The 24,574-nt window shown below is 33.3% G+C and overlaps 1 protein-coding gene across 4 annotated transcripts in view; it reads left to right on the top strand.

Annotated features, from left to right (window-relative positions):
- The window catches only part of LOC123709249 (protein ELYS), a 38,612-nt gene that overhangs the window by 8,016 nt on the left and 6,022 nt on the right, over positions 1–24,574 (top strand). For 3 of the 4 annotated variants that reach the window (XM_045660402.1, XM_045660404.1, XM_045660401.1), the window contains 23 exons: positions 243–346; positions 848–1,010; positions 2,378–2,500; positions 2,995–3,156; positions 3,449–3,560; positions 4,637–4,970; positions 6,591–6,735; positions 10,515–10,714; positions 11,346–11,428; positions 11,983–12,107; positions 14,256–14,451; positions 14,940–15,064; positions 15,359–15,464; positions 15,874–15,971; positions 16,782–17,060; positions 17,647–17,715; positions 20,685–20,810; positions 21,132–21,248; positions 21,551–21,622; positions 21,694–22,543; positions 22,662–23,028; positions 23,211–23,777; positions 24,370–24,568. In XM_045660402.1, the coding sequence (XP_045516358.1) occupies positions 243–346; positions 848–1,010; positions 2,378–2,500; positions 2,995–3,156; positions 3,449–3,560; positions 4,637–4,970; positions 6,591–6,735; positions 10,515–10,714; positions 11,346–11,428; positions 11,983–12,107; positions 14,256–14,451; positions 14,940–15,064; positions 15,359–15,464; positions 15,874–15,971; positions 16,782–17,060; positions 17,647–17,715; positions 20,685–20,810; positions 21,132–21,248; positions 21,551–21,622; positions 21,694–22,543; positions 22,662–23,028; positions 23,211–23,777; positions 24,370–24,568 (4,722 nt within the window). The remainder of the gene's footprint in view (positions 1–242; positions 347–847; positions 1,011–2,377; positions 2,501–2,994; positions 3,157–3,448; positions 3,561–4,636; positions 4,971–6,590; positions 6,736–10,514; positions 10,715–11,345; positions 11,429–11,982; positions 12,108–14,255; positions 14,452–14,939; positions 15,065–15,358; positions 15,465–15,873; positions 15,972–16,781; positions 17,061–17,646; positions 17,716–20,684; positions 20,811–21,131; positions 21,249–21,550; positions 21,623–21,693; positions 22,544–22,661; positions 23,029–23,210; positions 23,778–24,369; positions 24,569–24,574) is intronic. The other variant, XM_045660403.1, reaches the window with a different exon arrangement.

Raw genomic sequence — 24,574 nt, 5'->3', positions numbered from 1 at the left:
ATGGCTTTGAATCACATCGTATCAACCGTGGTAGGGACAAGAAAAAGATGGCGTGTAACGAAAAAAATTTACGGTAAAAAAAATTCCAACACCGATAAAGAAGTTTTACTTCACAATACATAACATGTACATGCTTTGAATTTGATTGACGCTCTCAATGTCCCTTAGATTCCTGGTTGCCTCCTGTCATAAAAAAGCTCGAGACAACCACAGACTCTAAAACGTTAAATGTGGTGTTACAGGAATGTTATACGTTGCCTGGAGCACAGCGTGCAACAGCTAAGTCAGTTGACTGGACTACTTGACGCCGTCATTACGAAATGCTGCAATCTGGTTGTGCCCGAGGGTAAGATTCTGATAATTCCTTATAAAACAACGTTAAACAAATATTTTTATGATTTTATTTAGTATAGTCTATTTAAAATTAGATGTGTTTTATAATTGAAAATACATTTTCCACGATTGGCTTATCTCCTTAGAAGAGACGCGTTTGAAGATTTTTTTTTCACATTTCAGGATAATAAGTTTTTCTTCTAAAAAATAAATTGAAAAGAGGATTTATTTAATAATTTAACTACTTTTGCACTCTTTGGCTATAACCGTTCATCTTTTATTTCACCCTTTCATTGGTATAACCAAAAATCTTTGAAATTGTATCAACTGTCAAAATGCTTGGTGTGTTGCAAAACAGATTACTACCGGCACGGCAATAGGTTGCTTTTTTCTGATAGACTTAACTTTTTTACAATATTTAACCTTTAGAGTTAAACATTGTTAATGGTTAACATATATTTTATTATGTGGGAGATTTCTTTTATAATAATTCTGTTTAATGCCTCACTTTCAGCTCTAAGTGAGATAGAAGAGAAATTTAAGGGTATAGGCACCGTGTCTCTGTATTTCCAAGTGATTCAGTGGTTTTTGAGAGTGGGTTTACTACCCGAGAGAAACCATCCACACGCCTCACTGCCATATCCCGCTGAACAGCTGTACGCCATTTATAAGAAGCGGTAAGTTTTTCCTAGGTGAAATTACATAACAACAGTAGTCAAATTTTTTATATATTATATTATATACTTATTTAAAATTTGCCTGTAAATTTGCTCTATGTCAACGAATTCAGACGTGGGATAGAATCACATCCCATAAGGATTTCATGTGCTGATTCCAAGTGGATTCCAAGATTGCCAATCTTTAGTTCGTAGTTGGCGGCATTGGCATTTTCCGTTTCTACACGCCATTGGATTGCAGAGAATTTGTCTTCAGAGTGCCTTATGGGAACTGTGCTTCTATTCTCAGTCTGAAATCGTCACCTGTGAGGACATTCAGTCATTATGGTCCAAACAAACACCAACAATCTAATATTATCTAGTTTGTTGATTAAAAAGTATAGACTATCTACGAATAAATCATTCCAAAATAATCCATTGTTTAAAAATGTGAAACATGTATATGTCACAGTAAAGTATTTAAATCAGAGAGTTAATTGAATCTCTAAACGGAAGATCGATATTCAATCAAGTCGCTAAAGTTCCGTCAGACAAGTGAGTGAACGAAACGTTACCTAAACGTTCCTAAGCAACAAGACTAACCTAACCATTAACCATTAACCAATAAAGCAAAACACAGAAATTCCAAGCTCTCAGTTCTTCACGATTACACCGAAATAACAATAACAAATGAAACAATCATGGCGGAGTCTTGTTTTACATTTTTAATCAACACGCTGGCTTTCGGTCAGACAGTTAGTTAAACGTTGTCGACGCTGCTTTATTTAAATCAAAATTCTAGCGACTTGATTGAATATCGATCTTTAATTAACTGTCTAGAGATTCAATTAACTCTCTGATTTAACAACTTTACCAGGACATATACATTTCGTACGTAATCTAAATATTTTAATTAATTAAGAAATTTAAAATTTCATTACGGAATTATTTACGTTAGCAATTAGTATCTGTAGATTTGACATAAGAATTTATAGTCTGTGAATAAGAGGCGTCACTTGCGCTTTAAATTTCCCGCCTTTAGTATTGCGCCTGTTAAAGAAGGATTTACTCCATAACCATAGCCCCCATAGAGTCTATCTTTTTTGTAGCTACATACTAATATATGAAACATTTGCTATGCTACTCTATAGAGGAATAATAACAGGTTAAAAGGTTTTATATGCAATTTTTCCATGTTTTTTGTTAATTTTGTATCTTCATAATTAATTTGTTTATACATATGTGTTGTATATCTCAGCTACGTACATCTGTACATTTTTAATGTAATTTACTTTGTAATACTAATTTTAATTTTGCTTTTGTAACATTTTCAAATAGATCCAGTTTTTGGATTGACATTAATATCGTATCGATGTTTTATACTCCAGCCGCGAAAAGCTTCATCGTATACAGGGTGACTCTATAGATGGCGACCCAAGCTGCGTCCCTAGCTCGCTTCTGTATGTCGACCAGCTCATCATCAATGAATTTGGAGGTCAAATGGTGCACCAGTGAGTGAAAATATATTAAATTCTTTACCATAGTATTTTCTATAGACAAGTGAATTATACAAATTAATTACTAAACCGCTGTTGTCTTATAATAATGTGACTGAAGAATATAGACTTATTCTAAATAAAAAATTAAAAACGTTTATTAGAATTAATGAATTTAATTTACAAATTTTCCCTTATACGAGAACGTTTTTAATACATAAGAGAAATCTTTGATCAATTAAAATGATTTTCTTTAGTATTGTCTTTTGTTAACAAAGCTTTTACACATTAAGTTTTCTTACTACTTTTTAAACGGATTGAAGCTATGTATTATTATTATAAACTTATAATTATTTACATAATTTTAATTTTTTTCCCGACGTTTCGCGTGCTTTACAGCGTGCGTGGTCACCGTGACCACACAATCAGTTTAAAAAGTGTTTTCTTAATGATTTTCTTTATTTTAATATATATAGTGATACCTAACTTATATTAATTTAATTTTATAGGATTTGGACTCGGGCGGGCAGCGAATGCGGTGGATTGTACCCGCCTCCATCGCTATACGCCTTGCTAAGGCTGTATCTCTTGCCAGATATATCCGAAGAGCACAAACATTCTCTTCTTTTATATCTGTTACTGGACTACTCTATGCTCTATGATGATGGACAGTGAGTAAATTGCAATTTTTAAAATGATTAAATCTACTATACTTTAAATCCTTAAAACTTAAGAAACTTTTTTTGAATGTTCTCTATTGCTTCAATGTATTTCTTGTACAAAACAATGCAGGCATATTTGAGGGTACTCCTAACAAAAGCAAAGTACAGGCATTTTATACAATTTATGTCATTGAAAGATTGTTATAAGTATTTTTTTCAGCAAACCTAATGGGCTAGTAAACTGTGGAGTCTCCGACTTTAAAAATCTCACAGTTATCATCATCATGGTTTTTTTTATTAGGTACGAGGCAGTGATCCGCCGTCTAATGCAATTCCCGCCAATGTTTGGTCTGAGCACAACTCAGGTTCGAGCCACGCAAGCCTTCTGGCATCTCGACCACAGGGACTTTCACGTAAGGCATTATATATTATTAAAGGTAGAAATTATACTTCTGATTAGATTTTAATTTGGATAACTTTATCAAAGTTTTCAGAAAGTATTAAGTAAAAACTAGGACAGCGTGTAAACACGCATCAGTCAAAAACATTTTGACATACGATTTGACATTTGATTTTGAAGTTGGTTTTACAATCAAGTAAGGCGATTTTTACAGAGGTTGTTATTTATTTTAATAACAACACATGGTTTTAGTTCTTTCCATAACTTAAAACAGTAATAAACTTAGTTTATTATTATAAACTTATAAGTATATAAAATTTTCCGACGTTTCACGTGCTTTACAGCGTGCGTGGTGACTGAAGACAAAAGGTGTTGAATGTCAAAAGTATCACAGCTGTAGAGAAAGTTATATTATCTGTATTTATTTGCCCGGAGTTGGTATCGACTTAAAGACGGTTTTTTCCAGAAAGGTCTCACGGTGTCCTCTATTTGCGCATAAAAAAGTGTTTCCTTTCAATGTGTAAAAGCTATGTAAAATTTTGTGATTTATTTTACCACTCACATACAGTGCTTTTCTATTAAAATTATTTATATTTAAATTAATCGCAAAATAAGCTGCTAAGTTCAAAACTCCAAGGCGGTTGGGCCAATCTTAGTATTTTTTTCAAATATATTCCTTGAAATCTGAGGAATGTTTCTATTATTATTATTATAGCTTTATTAATCAATCCATTCAACAAATGGTTAGTTTACATTCCTTAATATTAGTTGTGTTAGTATAAGTTTAAAAAAAATTAAGTTAGACTTTTTTAATATTGAATTTTTAATTTTATTTTTTTTTCTCTTTGCCTTGAGCAACATTCATCCAGTTCTCCCTGCTAGTTCTATAATGTCATCTGTCCAGCTTTTCTTTTGTCGTCATATCTGAGAAAAGTTTTTATGTTAAAAAAAATGTTTTACTTAGTACAGCTCAGTATAGCAAAATGTTTCATATGTATCTATAAAGCTCCTAAAAAGTCAGTCTAAGTAAAATAAATGGCGATATAAAGAACGCAACTAGTATTTATATATACATTATTAATATTTCAGTTCGCACTCGATCAACTACAATGCCTAACTGGCAACACATTATCCGACTGGCAACACCAAGTCGTTCTATCGTCTCTGCTCGCGCAAAAGAAGTCGCAAGCCGCCTTACAATACTTGCATCTTAGACGGCCAGCTCCAATACAGATTAAGGCGAGAATCGGTGACTCCGCCAATTCGGTGAATGAGTATGACAAGTTTGAAGACTGGCAATCCTATTGTAAACTATACCTCGCGAGGGGTTTGGTATTTGAGGCGTTCGATGTTGTAAGAGTTTGCACGCAAAGTGCTGGATCGATTGATGACAAAACGCAAGTGCTGAATTATTTTTTTAAAGGTTAGTATTTTTTTTATGCACTAAACAGGTTATATATAATAATATTTTATTTGAAATTGATTTGTATTTGAACATTTGGTATATAGTGCTTAGTCTGATTTTATTCTTTCCTTGTCATCTATTAGTAATTAGTTAATATATAAATAGTCCACTTTCAAGAAAAGAGCGTACCAATTGTTGAAAGGCCGGCAACGCATTATTGAGGTATCACATCAGGTGAGACACCTGCCCGTTTGCCCATGTTCTATAAATCTTAATATATATAAATCTCCTCTCACTTACTTGAACGCGATGGACTCATAAACTACTTAACCGATTTTAAATTAAATTGGCACACCGTGAGCAGTATGGTCCAACTCAAGGATAGCTTAGATCTTTAATTATAGTCACAATTATCTGTTAACTCCAAAAGATTCTAACAGATGTCGATACTTTTCGACTGGATTGAGTAAGTAATCAATAGATGGCACTGCTATGGTAAACCGACGAACGTGTCATATAAGCTACAATTCAATATCATGATTACCACGTGTTATTGAGGCTAAAGTATAAATTAAATTTATTTTGTAGTAAACGAAATACCGTGAAATTCAATTATTTCTACTTTTTTAATTTTTGGTGTTAGCATAGCCAACCACGTGTTACTTAAACCGAAGTGTAAATCAAATTCAAATTATAGTGACGATAATACAGTGAAATTATTATTTCGTGTTACGGTATTAAGGCTAACTAAAACCTCATTAAGGAGAAACGAAATTCGCGGGGGCAGCAAAAATAAAATTTAAAAAAAGTAAAATTTCATTAAACACTAAATTTATTGTTATTGAGTTTTGGTATCCATGTTACTCGTAGACATACATACGAAAGCACACGTGGAAGTCAAAATAGGGTCTTGGATTTTAAGTTTCCTACAAAATAAACAATAAAATTATTTTTATTATTGCTTAATATATTATAAATAAACTAAAAATTCAAAAAACGTCAAAGAAACCACTATATAAACCGTAATATATGTCGCAGATTCAACGCGATTAATAATTGCAAAATTGGTGTTACTACCGTCGTCCTACATTATAACACAGTCAGTGCGCACGTCCGGCGTAGGCGACGTTCGAAACTCAAGTAACTAAAGAATTCACTTACTGCCACGAAACAGTCGCGCCACTGACATTTGGTAGATCACACAGACTAGGTATTGTCAATTGTCAACGTTGACAGTCTACCTTACCCTACCACACCGCATTCTACGACTAACTTCAGAGTGGCGGGAATTTTAAAATATTCATTCTCCGACATATATACAGTACGTTGCGATCACCTATATTCGATCTTTCCGTAACACGGTTCCTTGAAGTACGGAGGGTGGTCCGCCACTTTAGTACAATTTTAAACTTTGGCAATAAATGAAAAGATAAACTGTAAAATGTAAACAAAACTAAATCATAAAGTAGGTATTTAACCCCTACTTTCCCTTTGATTTTCACCAGAATTTATTTCATAAAACTTGTTCATTGGGAATGTATCCCAATTCCAGTAATATCACATACAGATGAAAATGATCACCATTTTTAGTCTATTAATAATTTATTCTTGTAACTTATAAAAAAAATCAAATTACAGGTTGTAGAAACAGCGGTCATCTGTCTAAAGTGCTACAATTGACTCTATTGCCTTTGGAAGAAGATGTCTTCATCAGGTATCTGAAGGAATGCAATGAACCAGCTACCTCGGATATACTTGTTATGTACTATTTGCAACAGTCTAGGTGAGTATTTAATTGTCAAAGTTATTTATTTCTTCATAGATTTTACCTGTTTTACCCTCGTGTATAGGCTTTTTGACTCTGTGTAAATAACCAATAGTCAGTCACGTGACAAAACGATCGGATTAGGCGAATCGATACGTAATATACAGTAAAACCCGCTTAAGACGATTTCTCAGGGTTACCAAAAACGCGTCTTAAGCGAGAAAGCGTATTATGCGGGATATGGAAAATAAAACGTACTACTTATTGTGTATTATGTTCTAATTTTGGTATAAATAGGTATTAAATTATATAATTACATCATTTAAAATAATCACATATTTTGGTTTGACAGAAAGAATTTAATGCATTAGCAATTAAAATAATTCAACTTTTGCAGTGCGTTTTACCCTCGTGTATAGGCTTTTTGACTCTGTGTAAATAACCAATAGTCAGTCACGTGACAAAACGATCGGATTAGGCGAATCGATACGTAATATACAGTAAAACCCGCTTAAGACGATTTCTCAGGGTTACCAAAAACGCGTCTTAAGCGAGAAAGCGTATTATGCGGGATATGGAAAATAAAACGTACTACTTATTGTGTATTATGTTCTAATTTTGGTATAAATAGGTATTAAATTATATAATTACATCATTTAAAATAATCACATATTTTGGTTTGACAGAAAGAATTTAATGCATTAGCAATTAAAATAATTCAACTTTTGCAGTGCGTTTTACCCTCGTGTATAGGCTTTTTGACTCTGTGTAAATAACCAATAGTCAGTCACGTGACAAAACGATCGGATTAGGCGAATCGATACGTAATATACAGTAAAACCCGCTTAATACGATTTCTCAGGGTTATCAAAAACGCATCTTAAGCGAGAAAGCGTATTATGCGGGATATGGAAAATTAAACGTACTACTTATTGTGTATTATGTTCTAATTTTGGTATAAATAGGTATTAAATTATATAATTACATCATTTAAAATAATCACATATTTTGGTTTGACAGAAAGAATTTAATGCATTAGCAATTAAAATAATTCAACTTTTGCAGTGCGTTTTACCCTCGTGTATAGGCTTTTTGACTCTGTGTAAATAACCAATAGTCAGTCACGTGACAAAACGATCGGATTAGGCGAATCGATACGTAATATACAGTAAAACCCGCTTAAGACGATTTCTCAGGGTTACCAAAAACGCGTCTTAAGCGAGAAAGCGTATTATGCGGGATATGGAAAATAAAACGTACTACTTATTGTGTATTATGTTCTAATTTTGGTATAAATAGGTATTAAATTATATAATTACATCATTTAAAATAATCACATATTTTGGTTTGACAGAAAGAATTTAATGCATTAGCAATTAAAATAATTCAACTTTTGCAGTGCGTTTTACCCTCGTGTATAGGCTTTTTGACTCTGTGTAAATAACCAATAGTCAGTCACGTGACAAAACGATCGGATTAGGCGAATCGATACGTAATATACAGTAAAACCCGCTTAATACGATTTCTCAGGGTTATCAAAAACGCATCTTAAGCGAGAAAGCGTATTATGCGGGATATGGAAAATTAAACGTACTACTTATTGTGTATTATGTTCTAATTTTGGTATAAATAGGTATTAAATTATATAATTACATCATTTAAAATAATCACATATTTTGGTTTGACAGAAAGAATTTAATGCATTAGCAATTAAAATAATTCAACTTTTGCAGTGCGTTTTACCCTCGTGTATAGGCTTTTTGACTCTGTGTAAATAACCAATAGTCAGTCACGTGACAAAACGATCGGATTAGGCGAATCGATACGTAATATACAGTAAAACCCGCTTAAGACGATTTCTCAGGGTTACCAAAAACGCGTCTTAAGCGAGAAAGCGTATTATGCGGGATATGGAAAATAAAACGTACTACTTATTGTGTATTATGTTCTAATTTTGGTATAAATAGGTATTAAATTATATAATTACATCATTTAAAATAATCACATATTTTGGTTTGACAGAAAGAATTTAATGCATTAGCAATTAAAATAATTCAACTTTTGCAGTGCGTTTTACCCTCGTGTATAGGCTTTTTGACTCTGTGTAAATAACCAATAGTCAGTCACGTGACAAAACGATCGGATTAGGCGAATCGATACGTAATATACAGTAAAACCCGCTTAATACGATTTCTCAGGGTTATCAAAAACGCATCTTAAGCGAGAAAGCGTATTATGCGGGATATGGAAAATTAAACGTACTACTTATTATTATGTTCTAATTTTGGTATATATAGGTATTAAATTATATAATTTCATTATTTAAAATAATTACATATTTTGGTTTGACAGAAAGAATTGAATGCATTAGCAATTAAAATAATTTAACTTTTGCAGTGTGTCTTCGCTTGATCTAAAGAAGCTACATAGTGGCTTAAATCATTAACAGCTGATAATTTATTTTTATTTATTTTAAAAGGCACACAAACTAAACATACAAACACACGATATGATACATGCATGTGCATCAATAACAAGTGTGCACAACATTTAAGGGGAAACGATGACAAAGAAAAAATAACTTAAACATTAAAAGCAATAGACAAACCAGACCAAACAATACAAAAAAAAAAGTTTGTTGAAAAGTTTGACAAAACCGGAGTTGAACTCATCTTCGTCATCATCATTATCACTTAGGGTCTCGTTTTGTGATTGAACTTCGTACGATGCTACATTGTCATCATCTCGGGTTCTTCACGAGCGCTCGGTTAAACATCTCGGCTCGGGCGTATTAAACGAGATGACGAATCGTATTAAGCGTTAATAAATGTATGAAAGTATGTGTCCAGTTGCAGAAACTGGCGTAAAGTGGCGTATTATGCGAGAAATCGTATTAAGCGTGATCGTCTTAAACGGGTACATGTACATGTAAATGAAATTCCTGTCTAATTTGAGAAGCGTTTTGAACAGAACAATATGTCTGTTCTATAGTCCCTAATAAATGTCACGAATTTTTTTTAATTAGCCCATTCCGTCGTAATATGTTTCGATAAATGGACTACACGTGGCATAGCGCGTTCAACTAACATTGATTTTGGCTTCATATTGATGAAACAATTTATAAAATCAGTATTTTAGAGATTGAACAAAAAAAAAATGTAAATCTGAATCCGTATAAAAACATATTTAGAAGTCGAAGTAAGAAGTAGACACGGGGAGAAATTGGCTGTGCCAAAAATCAATCTGGAACTGTTTAGGAAAAACACATTTTGTATGGCAATTAAGGTTTACAAAAAATTACCAAGAGAATTAAAAGATCTTCCGACTAGTCTTTAAAAATCGACTTGGTGTTTTACTTTTGGAAAAAAAAATCAATAAATGATTATTTGCCTGAGGCACTGTAGTTGATATAAATCTAAAAACAAATTTGCCCGCCATTGTGTGTGGCACCATGTTGCACCTTACACATTTTTGTACCATATTCGTGCAATAAATTAATTATTAATAGAACATTAAGTACTAAAAATAAATAAAAACTTTGGTGACAAGCATGGCGCTGTAGCTTTATCTCTATATTTTTATTTAATAACTTATAAAGAACTAATTTCATTAATATCAACAATAAATAATTTTTTTTCAATCCGTTATAGTTTATATAGTTTGCGCATTAACCTCTACCGGAAATTCAATTGTTTTTCGTTTTTACTATATTTGTTTGTTTGTCGGAACGCGACAACTGCACATTTACTAGACACGCAGGTAAAATTACGATGGTAATAAATATTCATATTAAATAGATACCTCGAAGCGGAACAATACAACAAGCAAATAAAGTCGAATGGCAAATGGCGGGAAATGTGTCGTTCGGTGGAATCGATGAGCGATTTATTGGAACGGGAGAGTGCGAGAGATGTCATTGTGGAAGTTATGTGTCGGTGTGTTCCCAATATTGCCACTACTGTAGCTAAATTCGCCACTCAGGAGTTTGAACCCCACGGTGAGTTGTTTTTTTTTTTTTTTTGGCCTTCACGGTTTGTGCGTCAGCCATGCAAAAATGTTAGGAAGTGTGTTATTAGATTTATTTTATTGGTTTAGAAATTCAATCGGAATTTGAAAAAGAATCAGATAAATTAGGTATATAAATGATTATAATTTTATATTGTTATGAAAAATGAAACTGACTAAAATTCTATATACATCAATATTTATATTAGATAGAGTGAGTTGTTTTCCGCCAACTTTTTTTTTTAATTTTGACACTTCCGATGCCTTATGCACAGAGTTTTAGTCAATCTCGTCTTGACCGCTGTCAAATATGTCGAACTTTCAGAATTGTTTAACAGCTCTTGAAAGTCGATTAACGTGTAATTAACGTTCTAGAGAGGTTTTTCAGCAATTACATGTAAGAAATTAATAGAAACTAATCATTTTAATTACGTTGAAATATGTTATTATAAATAAAAATAACTCCATCTGTCTTTACACGGCCTGGAGATAAAACTCGCCCCAGGGGTTTTTACGGATTTAAAAAGAAATACAATTTTGGAGGGTTGGAGTTTTGAAGCTATCTCTTTTAGGCCAAAAAACCTAAATAATACAGTTGTTTTTAATTTTTGATTTTTTTTCAGTTCGTAAACCCAAGCCGATGTCAGTGTACGTCAAGGCGAAATCACCCCAAAACACGTTTACATACAAATCATCGTTCATACAGGTATTGCTTTATTTGATTTCTATGGTACTTTATGGGAGGAATGACGCTACTGTCAGCTGTCATTGTCATTATATGTCACAGAGCTCAGAAATTAACGTCAAAGTCTAATCAGTTTAAAACCGTTAATACGACTATTTCATAGTCACAATGACTTGGAATCACTATTATATAGAAAACATAAATTGAATTCCTCTTAAGTTATCTTTCGTCTCTATCTGTCAAATTGAATTTAGGCTAGGAAGAAAAGAGACAGACTGCAATTGGACTGATATTTCGTGTTATTTTATGTTTTTACTTTCGTTGAGAGAGAGGTGTCGGTTGAGGCTTCAGGGTGCTCCGCTCATCCCTGAGGTTGTAGGTTCGATCCCCGACACCAATGGACTTTTCTGATGAAGAATCCAGATGACTGATCGCCTACTTATGAGAATCTGAATTATGAGGCCAAGACCTATTTAGTCGCTGGATTATTAATATTACCATGTAAATGGCTAGACCAGATCGTATAATTAGTCGTTTTATGAAACGTCCAATCATAAATATATATTTTTTTTAAGGACGCAATTGAGAATGCAAGCGAGACATGGGTGAACAAACCCACGATGAAGAAAGGTCTTAAACGGGCTCTCAATATTAACGAAACTCCGTTCATTTGTACTCCGAAACTTTATAAGGCGAAGAGGTAACATTATTATTATTATTTATTGGACTAACTGGAATTGAAATTATACCTTAGTACATAAGTATGGTTATAGTAACTTTGTTAAGAATCCCATGCAGATATAGACAGACAGACAAAATTATTTATAAGTTCTAAAACAACGTGTATGCATATTTACTAGAAAATATGACATCACAAATTGTACACACATACACTTATACATCAATTGTATTACATAACGGAAAAATGGCATACAAGCAACCACAAAAAAAACATAATTTAAACTAAATAGAAACTGAAACCTGATTAAGATCATGATAAAGTAAGAATAGGTTGTAAAATATATCAATATTAGTAATTAAATTGTAAGAGCGAGGTAGCATATTAACTGGACAATTAAAAGTAGCAAATAACTGAGCGACGTATAGACTTAGTTCTAGTTACAAGGTTAACAAAAAAGGAACATTTTGCAATAGACCATGCAAGTGTAGACTATTGCAAATCTTTCTAAGGAAACGTTTTTGAACTGTTTTAATAGAATTTACGTTTATTATATATATATATATATATATATATATATATATATATACTAAGGCCAGTGACATATAAACTGTAAATTTATATCAATTCCCTTTATATTAAGAACATTTATACATAAATATATATACTAAGGCCAGTGACATATAAACTGTAAATTTATATCAATTCAATTCCCTTTATATTAAGAACATTTATACATAAATATATATACTAAGGCCAGTGACATATAAACTGTAAATTTTTAACAATTCAATTCCCTTTATATTAAGAACATTTATACATAAATATATATACTAAGGCCAGTGACATATAAACTGTAAATTTATATCAATTCAATTCCCTTTATATTAAGAACATTTATACATAAATATATATACTAAGGCCAGTGACATATAAACTGTAAATTTTTAACAATTCAATTCCCTTTATATTAAGAACATTTATACATATATATATACTAAGGCCAGTGATATATAAACTGTAAATTTATATCAATTCAATTCCCTTTATATTAAGAACATTTATACATATATATATATATATATATATATATACTAAGGCCAGTGACATATAAACTGTAAATTTATATCAATTCAATTCCCTTTATATTAAGAACATTTATACATATATATATATATATATACTAAGGCCAGTGACATATAAACTGTAAATTTATAACAATCAAACCATTCAAACGATTTAAAATTGCACGTAAAACGTCATAAACAAATCTAAACACTGACGCGCCATAGATAGCCGATGCAAGACCTGTTCTTGTCGAGAATTCTCATTCACATGCAGGATGAGTTCCTATATTCAAATATATTTTAATGACGTACATAGCATAATGTATTATTGTTTGATTTATGTAGTATTCTTTGTTATGACCACATAACAGTAGCACATACTAAATACTACGGGCAAGTGTTTTGTAAAGAGTTACAGTACGTAGTACGTTTGTTAAAGAATGAAGATGACTGTTTGCGTGTATGTTTATAGATATTGATTAAGAAGTTAGTTAAATGTATGGTTCAGTTACTGATATTCTGAGTAGCAACTGTCAACTTTTAGTCGATATCAACTTCGGGGCAATAAATACAGATAACACAACTTTCTCTGCAGCTGTGATACTTTTGACATTCAACACCTTTTGTCTTCAGTCACCGTGACCACGCACGCTGAAAAGCACGCGGAACGTCCGAAAAAAAATTAAAATTATGTAAATAATTATAAGTTTTTAATAATAATACATAGCTTTAATCCGTGTAAAAATTGTTTTCTTAACTGTGTTTTTAGGTCGTTATACCCAAAATCCACTTTAAATTAGTTATTTTGAGATACAAAATGGGTTTTTCTATTCAATAAATGACAATTAGTATTATCTGTTATATTTTACGGGTTTTAAAAGTTTCTATACTCATTCTACGCAAGGCTTGCTACTTCCAACCGTGAGGACGTGTGTTCGAATCACGGCTGTGTAACAATGAATTGTCAAGTGTGCATACACTGTCTCGTGCGTAGAAAAATATCATAAGAATGCCGACTTTAAATCCAAATATTAGCATGAATCAATAACAAAGACCTTTTTTTCGTATCTTAGAGCTCAGCAATTGTTTTTTTTTTTTTTAGTATATTTGAAAAGCAATTCGAGTCCACACCGGCGAAGCGTTCGAAACTGGATGTATCACCTAAAACACCGAGGAACAAAAGTGCGCTGAACGTGAGCCACAAACTGACTGAGCAAATCTCCACTTTACTAGAAATGCCTCACGTCGAGAGCCCCAAACATAATATACGATCGGAAACGCCGCATAGTATACTTAAGGTATCGAAAGAAAAATCCAGAACTAGTTTTACTACTTCTACTACTACGCTACTTTTTTTTTAAAGATGCAAAATCCGGCTTGCCTAAAAGTAGATGGCGTGTGTCAGGCACAGGAGGCTGATCGCCTACTTGACGATTAGATTGACAAATGATCGTAACACACAGATAACTGAGGCCCAGACCGAAAAGGTTGTAGCGCCACTGATTTGTATATTCATTTATTAAGTCTAAGTCTGAAATATATAAAAAATTGCGCCTAGCTATATTTGGTGAAATAGTTTTTGAAAATTGAACAATTACGTAAATCGTAATGTCAAGTGCATATACATACATTAATAGTTTTATATTGTGACTTCTAAATATAATATATAGAAAATATCTACAGATCCAAAATGTCAAAATGAGCTCGGTTTTTCAAACATCTCGCTAAAATGTAGTTCCCGTCGACTATTTTTGTTCCAATATTAGAAACTATTCTCTATAAACAGACTCGCAGATTGGAATACCAAGAGAGAGACATGTCATCACCAACGGAATCCCGATACCTCGGAGAGAGTGATGAGGAAATGGAAACGGCTAGCAATCACACACATTACAGCGACTCCACTAACAAGTAAATTAATTGTATTGTCTTTTGTTAAAATAGCTTTTACACATTAAGAAAAACACAGTGAGCACGCACGCTGAAAAGTACGCGAAAGTACGGAAAATAATTATAAGTTTTAATACATAGCTTTAACCCGTTCAAAAAGTGTTTTTCTTAAAGTAAATTAATTTTTATTTTAGGTCTTACATTTGTATGCAATTTGTATTATACAATAAGAAAAAAATCAAAATTCTATGAAATGCAAGACCATAACTCTATAAAATAAAAATTCAGCTTAATTTATAAAATATAAAATTTCAGGCATCTAAGGTTTACTATTCCGACTCCTACGGAAATTGTTCCGACTCCATCTCCGGTAGCAGTGCCCATACAACCTTCGCAGGACACAACTGATCATGGACAAGAGGTTTGTGGTCTTACTATATGTATTCACATTAAAATTTAAAAGTAAGACAGAAATACATTTTCAATTCCTTTCTGTACACGTGTAATGTTATAAGGATATGTACAAGCTTGATTTTTGTTTGCTTATGTTATACATATAGGTCGATGATTAAAATCCGGCTCGAAGGACCACAAATATGTATGGCGTAATTGCGAAGCTTTCTAAACAACAACAAAACTATGAAGCCTAGTAGTTCATAACTAACACAGCTATATACAGTTTTTTTAACTGCTTATATATACTGATAGGTTATATACATATATATATTCTATATAAACCGTATCAGTGCATCTATATGAAAGGTTATCATTTATTATTAAGGTCTGTAGTTTCGTATTTAATCATTGTTTTATATACTTTGTAATTTCAGGATTTAGAGGAACCCAAAAAATTGGAATCTCCTCCAAAGAAGTTTGCAGCTGAAAGGTTCTCACCTAAAAAGTTATATAAAGACTCGGTTAAAGCCAGGTACTGGAAATTTTATTAATTATCTATAGATTTTCATCTTTTTAGTTTCATCATTTTTGCACTTGTTGCCTATTTTATGTAATTTAATACCTTTTTTTTTCCTTTACTCACAGTGGTTGCCTGGAAGAGATCGCTCGAAAGCGATAAGGCCGCCAGTTGCCCTCCTTTTGATTTAATTATGTTCAATTTTTTCTTCTTCTATATTGTAATGTAACGAAGTGTTAATAAATAAATATATTTTTTCAACTGAGTCGTCGGGCAATAACTGTCACTGATCAAAATCAAAATCAAAAAATCAAACTGATGGTATGAATTTGCACGCAATGCATATTCATATGCGTCATCGTAAACTTTTAGGACTCTGACTCGTGATCGGTCGTGTTTTTAAAAGAATTGAAGCTGACCCCGAGAAAGTCGACTCAAATTCGAGAGCTTTCAGCACTGATTTGTGGTGTTATTCCTATTAACACTTAACATGATTAGCGTATCGATTGTACCAATCGCGCTATCGATATGCACCTCTGAAATTCTTACGCACATCACTACACCTCTACATTCTTATGTAAGTGCGAGCGAGACAGACAGATCATTTTGATTTATGACCCGAAGCCTCAGTTCATAATGCGTCGACTATAATTGTTTGCTGTCTCGAGTCACAGTTTAGTATATTTTTGGAAAAAATCTCGGGCCACTAGATGCCCAGAATACGGCAAAACGATTGACGAAGCCTTAGAGTCGCTGTGACATGTCTTTTTGATTTGACATATATGCATATAAGAAACTAATGAAAATAATATATATGTATTACAGGAAATCGCTATCTATATATGCCAATAGTAGCTTATCCGACGATCCAAATACCTCTATCGAAAGTATAGCGGATATACCAATCACGCTCATAAACCCGAAGTATACGTACACGAAATCCCCCGAAGCCGAGACGCAAAGGAGCGAGATAGATATACGTGTGCAATCGAGTGTGACAAGGACAGATGATTGGGATACATCGGTCGAGTTGAGTTTCGTGTCGAAAACACCTAAAGGGAGACGAAGCATTCACGGCAATGAGAGCATACCGGTTTTTAATAGGTTTGGTTATATTTTTTTATTAAATAATTGCTTAAAAAAACGATAAATCAATTAATTAAAAATTTCTAATAAAGAAAGTGGGTTTTTTTTATAAAGGATAATTTTATTTTTATTGTTAGTTTAAAGCTCGTAATGACCCAAAAACTATTTTGGTAATTTTAATAACTGCAATTACAATAATAAATAAATAATTATAAAACGTTTGGTTATTATATAATTTACATTATTTGCCTTCAAATATATTAAGTTATAAAAGCTGTTTGTCCTTATCTGTTTTACTAAAGTGTATATTTGTATATAATTGGTAATATTTCTTATTTACTTTTGTATGTGTGTTTATCAGAATATTTTATCCACAATTGCTTTAAAAAGTGACCTAAGAGACACTAAAGAATTAAAATAGGATTATCATCCAGTTCCTATATGTAATACGACTCGTATGTCAGTATTTCTGCATTACATTTAATTGTAAAATTTACGATTCGTATTCAGATATAAAGACAAGGTTTATCGGAGTCATTAAGAACAACAATTATCTAATCTTTATGAATATTTTTTTTTAATAAATTAATAATACATGTTTTAGAAGTCGCAGTACAACACCTGAAAGACATGACTCACCCATAACACCACTTCTTTCTACAAGGAATGCCAGGTAAGGCAAAATTCAGGTTTTCTGAAGCGGATTTTCTTTTACGAACTAGCGAACTGTGAAATCACTCCAATCTCCAATTGTAAAAAAAAATCTACTGCATTTAAGGCCGGCAACGCATCTACTAAAATGGATGTCCATGGGCTGCGATGACTGGCGCTACTGAAGTTTCAATTATTGCTTAGGTTTTCAAATATTTCTGTTAATTCTTTGGTGGTAAAATTATGGGAACCATAATTTTTTTTAAAGTTGGTGACGGAGGATAATTATACGTGATAGCCATAAGAATACTTTGATGAAATCTGTTTTGAATAATTGAATTTAATTATTTCGTAAAAAAGAATTGAAAATTATTTTTTTTTCGATAAATTAACATATATTTGCACTCTGTAAGAAAACACTTTAACCGGATTGAAGCTATGTATTATTATAAACCGTGTATAACACGGTGACAAGTTTATAATGATACATAGCTTCAGACAAAGCTATGTTAACAAAAGACAAGTTAATTCAAATATTGTATTTTACTTCAATTATACAGATTAATTACAAGAAAATATATAATATTAACAACTTAGCATAAATGCGTCATAATCTAACCGCTTAGGCCAAACGCGCGGCTCAGGCGGAACGAGTCGTAAGTTTTTTTAACGAGTTAAGTTTTTGATTTGTAAGGCGTTATCACATCAATTATTACCTATAAACATTATTTACCTGTTGTTGTTATATACATCCAAGATCTGTATCTCAAAAACTACAGAAACTCCTGCTATCCCATTAGTAGAGCCAATTAAATTGATAACATGACATCTGTCAGTTTTGCCGCCATAATACCATAATTCTTACAACATCGATTCAAGTAAATTAATTTCAAACATATGTGAATCGCATTAGAGGTTGTAATATACCGTTTTTATGTAATTTTTTTAAAATCTAAATCTATTTCATTGACCATAATATCCAAGATATTCTGGTAACTAGTTTGTAATCCGACAAACTGTATTTTTTGTCAAATTAATCTTTGTATATACATACTTTTTTGAGTCCGAAACTGACTTTTAAAAAGATACTTTGTCATAAATGACACAATGATAAAAATTTAATTATATTTAAAGTATTATAATTGAAACTATTATTTAATTGTATAAGAGTGTAACTTTACGTTATAAGGTGCCGGAAAATACAGGTATTGTACAGGATTTAAATTATCTTTTAAGAAAATCGTGAATTCATAAAATTTATTAAAATGTGCTTACAACAGCATATTTTCTTGGTAACATATAGTGACCGATCAACGTGACTTTGATACCAATAAATGATTTCATAATTATCAACTATTGTATGCCACAAACATCCACGCGGGCGGGATTATTATAAAAATTATAGCCTTTTATTTCAGATAATTTACATTATATATTGCTATTAATTCTTTGTTCTCTGTGTGCTTGCAAAGGCCTTCATTAAATCCGCCTTTTGTGTATGCACTGTGCCACTGTTTGCCACGGACCACCTCCTGTTTTCTTTATCAGGTCTTTCCACTTTGAAATTTGTCGTCCTCTATTGCGAGCAGGTTTTTCCACCTTCAAATTTGTCGTCCTCTATTGCGATCAGGTCTTTCTACCTTCAATTTGCGAGCAGGTTTTTCCACCTTCAAATTTGTCTTCCTTTATTGCGATCCGGTTTTTCCACCTTCAAATTTGTCGTCCTCTATTGCGAGCAGGTTTTTCCACCTTCAAATTTGTCGTCCTCTATTGCGATCAGGTCTTTCCACCTTCAAATTTGTCGTCCTCTATTGCGATCAGGTCTTTCTACCTTTAATTTGCGAGCAGGTTTTTCCACCTTCAAATTTGTCTTCCTTTATTGCGATCCGGTTTTTCCACCTTCAAATTTGTCTTCCTTTATTGCGATCCGGTTTTTCCACCTTCAAATTTGTCGTCCTCTATTGCGAGCAGGTTTTTCCACCTTCAAATTTGTCGTCCTCTATTGCGAGCAGGTTTTTCCACCTTCAAATTTGTCGTCCTCTATTGCGAGCAGGTTTTTCCACCTTCAAATTTGTCGTCCTCTATTGCGAGCAGGTTTTTCCACCTTCAAATTTGTCGTCCTCTATTGCGAGCAGGTTTTTCCACCTTCAAATTTGTCGTCCTCTATTGCGATCCGGTTTTTCCACCTTCAAATTTGTCGTCCTCTATTGCGAGCAGGTTTTTCCACCTTCAAATTTGTCTTCCTTTATTGCGATCCGGTTTTTCCACCTTCAAATTTGTCTTCCTCTATTGCGAGCAGGTTTTTCCACCTTCAAATTTGTCTTCCTTTATTGCGATCCGGTTTTTCCACCTTCAAATTTGTCTTCCTCTATTGCGATCAGGTTTTTCCACCTTCAAATTTGTCGTCCTCTATTGCGAGCAGGTTTTTCCACCTTCAAATTAGTCTTCCTCTATTGCGATCAGGTTTTTCCACCTTAAAATTTGTCTTCCTCTATTGCGATCAGGTCTTTCCACCTTCAAATTTGTCTTCCTCTATTGCGATCAGGTCTTTCCACCTTCAAATTTGTCGTCCTCTATTGCGAGCAGGTTTTTCCACCTTCAAATTTGTCTTCCTCTATTGCGAGCAGGTTTTTCCACCTTCAAATTTGTCTTCCTTTATTGCGAGCAGGTTTTTCCACCTTCAAATTTGTCTTCCTCTATTGCGATCAGGTTTTTCCACCTTCAAATTTGTCGTCCTCTATTGCGAGCAGGTTTTTCCACCTTCAAATTTGTCGTCCTCTATTGCGTTTATTGTACATTGGGCACCAGCTTTGTTGCCCCACTTTTCTCTTCCATTTCCCCATTTTCAGTTAAGTTTATTTAATTTCAGTGTGGAATCTACCTTAGTTATTCTGCTTAAGATTCTGCAGAGATTATAAATTAAATAATAATTTTCACTACCCTAATATTGCTTACGAGTATAATCGTTATACTATTCCCATATTTTTGTAGAAGTCGATCGCGTACGCCCGAAATAAGTCCTCGCTCGTCCCCATTGCCCGCCATTCCAGAGATGCCTAAACTTGAGCGAAACACTGACCCGCACCCAACATCTACTTTGTTGTCCAAACCGATCAGGTATGTCAATTATAACATACTTGACACTTCATATTACACTTACGTACGTACTTTTTAACTGTATCTGTTTGATTTTAAATTTAAGCTTGCCTTTGTTTCTCCTAGTTTAGTGGAATGAGCTTTTCGAACCCGTGGTTATCATTAAGATTCCAAAGTGCTTGATAAAATAATTACAGTAATTTTCAAATTCTTATAACATGATTTGATTGTATTGTTGCTTCATAGGTTTATAGTTATTCTCGTTGAACCTCGCATTTTCCAGATTATACCTGACTCTATTTTGGAGTATTTTATCTCATTCTAATTCTTACTCATTTTTAGAACCAGACTACGTACGCCAGATAAAATAGAGAAGGTCGTGGAATCGCCACGCCTTGAAGTTATCAAAGAATCTCCGACAACGGAATTGCCTGTTCCAGCGCCGCGGAGAAACCTCCGGTAAGTGTATAAACTTACGTTATACTCAAGTTCAAACACATATCACACACATTTTTATTCATTGAGATTTATTTTTCTTAACAACCACGTTGGGGAATTAAAACCTGACAAGTTGGAAGTTAAAAAAAGCGTAAAGTTCCGTTCGTTAATTGATGAATCAAAAAGTGAGACGCCATGCAAAAGTAATCATTGAACTAGTACTGGTAATATTTGTAATGTATGGACAATATTAGCTTTTTAAATGCATCGCGGTTCAAAGTCTAAATCATGAATTAAAATTTCAACTTATATAAATTTTTCAGAAGCTCAATAACACCTATAGAGGTACAAACACAAACGGAACAATCGGTTCTAGAAAATCCGAGAAATCTCAGGTAATTTTAATCACATTTTATCTCAAGCTAATTTGTTTCTTCTTTTTTATTTATTTTTTTGTCACTCTTAGAAGCCGCTCAAAAACTCCTGATAAACATATGTCGCCGAAAAAGGATATTGTAGTGAAGAGTCGAAAATCGCTCTCGAGAATCGTTTTAGAAGCGAACACTTTTGCCAAAACAAAACAGACTGAAGAAAGTGAAATAACTGAAGAAGTATCTGAAACCACTATTGAGTGTACTCCTGTGAAGAGTTCCAAACAAATATCTAGTATAATGGATATGACATTTTCTCCCATTGCTAACAAATCCATTTTACAAAGTTCAAATGAAAGTATTTCTGTACAAATCGAAAAGAGTTCTGACGCGGAAGTAAAAGTACCCGCGTTTACTAGTATTCATGCAGGCTTAACAGACGAGTCAGTTTTGCACAGCTATCAGAGCAGCGTTGCTGAACAATCCAGCGCCCAAGAAAGTAATGACGAGAGTGCTAAAGGCAATTTACTAAAATTCACCACCTTAAACGAAGATATTGGTAAATCAGTACTACATAGCTACGATAGCTCCATAGACACCAGCGCAAAGGAAGCCCAAAAAGCCGAAGTATCTAAGACACCCAAAATTTTGATTGATACAAATAACTCTGTGTTAGACGATAACAGCATTCTTACTTCGAATCAGTCTAGTCTATTGACAAATGACAGTGAAACCGAAGACAAAGATTGGAAAGTGGAAAGAGATGCAAAAGTGATACAGCAAGAGAAGAACAAAATCGTCGAAATCGAGAGAGAGATAAATGAAATCGAAGGCGATCTATCTGATGATGAATGTCGAGCGGAAACTGACTCAGGCAATGAAGTTGTTGAAGTTGAGTCTCCTGATGAATCCGGCGACGACGAAGAATCCGACAGTTCGGATGAGGTCAGAACTTTTTTTCATGTTAAATTGTATTCATTTTAATGTTTCTGTTCCATTTTTTTATATTTATTGCATAATATTTTCTGTCCTTTTGAGTTTGATAAAAAAAATCGTATTCTAGCAGGATGATTCCAATGATGGTGAAGATGATGTTATATCTATAGAGGACTCCGATTCCGATCCCGATCAGTTGCAAATTGATAATCAAGTCAAAATACCAATATTAGAAGCTCTTTCTGAAATTGGTGAAATGGCAAACGTCGAAATTGAAAAGGTTGAGGATATATCTAAAGAAAAAGCTTTAGAAGATATTGTATCTGAAAAGGCTGACATGCATCAAATATCGGATAGTATGGAGGTTTCCACAGACCCATTGAATCAAGCTCAAATGTCGCTAATGACTGATGACAATTCTGAATTTGAACAATCTATAGCCGTGAGTCATGTCGAAGAATCACACCAAATTAAAGATCCACCTATGGATATAGGTAAAATATATTTTAATTATTATTCATCAATTTACTTTAATTATATGTAATTTTGTTCTTAGCTCTATCTTTTATTACTATTGAGGTACTCCCAATTCTTAGATCAATTTAAATACAATTTAATCAATATTAATAATCAACAATTTAACCCATGTTTTATACATATATATTATCTTTGGTAGATCAAGCCGATGTTGAAACTAGTTTCGCCGATGAAAATACGCAAAATAAAGATGAAACACATAAGCAAACTTCAACTGAACAACATCAAGAAATACTGCAAACACAAGATATTAAAATTGATGAAAATGTTGCCACTCCACTAACTGAAAAAGAAGTAGGCCAGGGTGATAATAAAAACAAAGAGGAAGCAATCAAATTGGAGGAAAATCCAGAAAAAGAGGATAAAATTGAAGAAGTCAAAGAAACAGAAAATCAGGCGATTAAAGATAAACAACTGACAACGCCGCGTAAACGTAGGGGTTCAACAGTGTCGAATGCATCCAGACAAGAAACAAACGTCGAAGAGGTTAAACCCACAAGGACCAGAAGGCAGTCAATGCAGAGCGAAGAAAACACTCCACCGAAAACAACTTTCGATATAACGGAGAATATTCCAGAAACGCCCGAGGTTGATTCGCCAAGAACGAGAAGACGTTCGAAAACGCCAACTATAGAAAGGAGAATACTCACGAGGCGCGCTTCAAGGGAATTGCCCGAAAAGGATGACGAAGTGATGCCGCTTGAAGGTAATTTTCTTTTAAATATTATATGCATACGAAATTTGTGTTTTTGTGAGTGGTTTTTTATTCGTTAATCTCAAAAACAATGGTACAATAGTTTCGATTCCCTCCTGTGCACCAATTGAGTTTAAAATTTTTCAACTTTTAACATTCAGTCGAACGGTAAAGGAAAAGATCGTCAGGAAAAAAAGACCGTCCAGCTTTTTCTAAATTTCTCTGTCCTTAGATTTCTATAACCATTCTGAACCTGCTAACGCTGTATAACTGCTATATCTTCTATTCTAGGGCGCCTTCTTCTCCTTGGTTCTTTGATTATAGTTTAAAGGACTATGGGATGAAGGGAAAAGTCTTTAAAGTCCATATTTTATGTGTTCATCTTCCTATATGGCTTGACCAATTCTACATCTATTGGGGCTTCTATAATTCCGTTATATATTTGTGTGTTTACTAAGAGGTGATGGCTGACTCTAGTACTCGTGTGTAATATATAAAATGACGCCATATAGATAAACGCCATTTGAAGATAATAATTTTTTTTTTGGATTGGTAACCATTCCACCGAGTACTGTCCGCTCACTGAGTATTGTTATTATTACAGAATTAACACCTCGTCGCCGAACTCGTGCCAGTATGAAGAAAGACGATGATACATCTAGCGTCGTCTCTGACAGCTCAAGCAAATCTGCCAAAGCAAGCGAAGAGCGAAAGGGACGGAAGATTATTAGTACGGAGTTGACTGTGATACCGGAAGTGGAAGATTCTACTAAGGATGTTGAGGAATACTCTACTTCAAGACGGTAAGG

This window comes from Pieris brassicae, chromosome 5, assembly GCF_905147105.1.
Source record: "Pieris brassicae chromosome 5, ilPieBrab1.1, whole genome shotgun sequence".
NCBI lineage: Eukaryota > Metazoa > Arthropoda > Insecta > Lepidoptera > Pieridae > Pieris > Pieris brassicae.
Note: the sequence above shows the minus strand (reverse complement) of the source record. Positions and strands in the feature narration are given on the sequence as shown.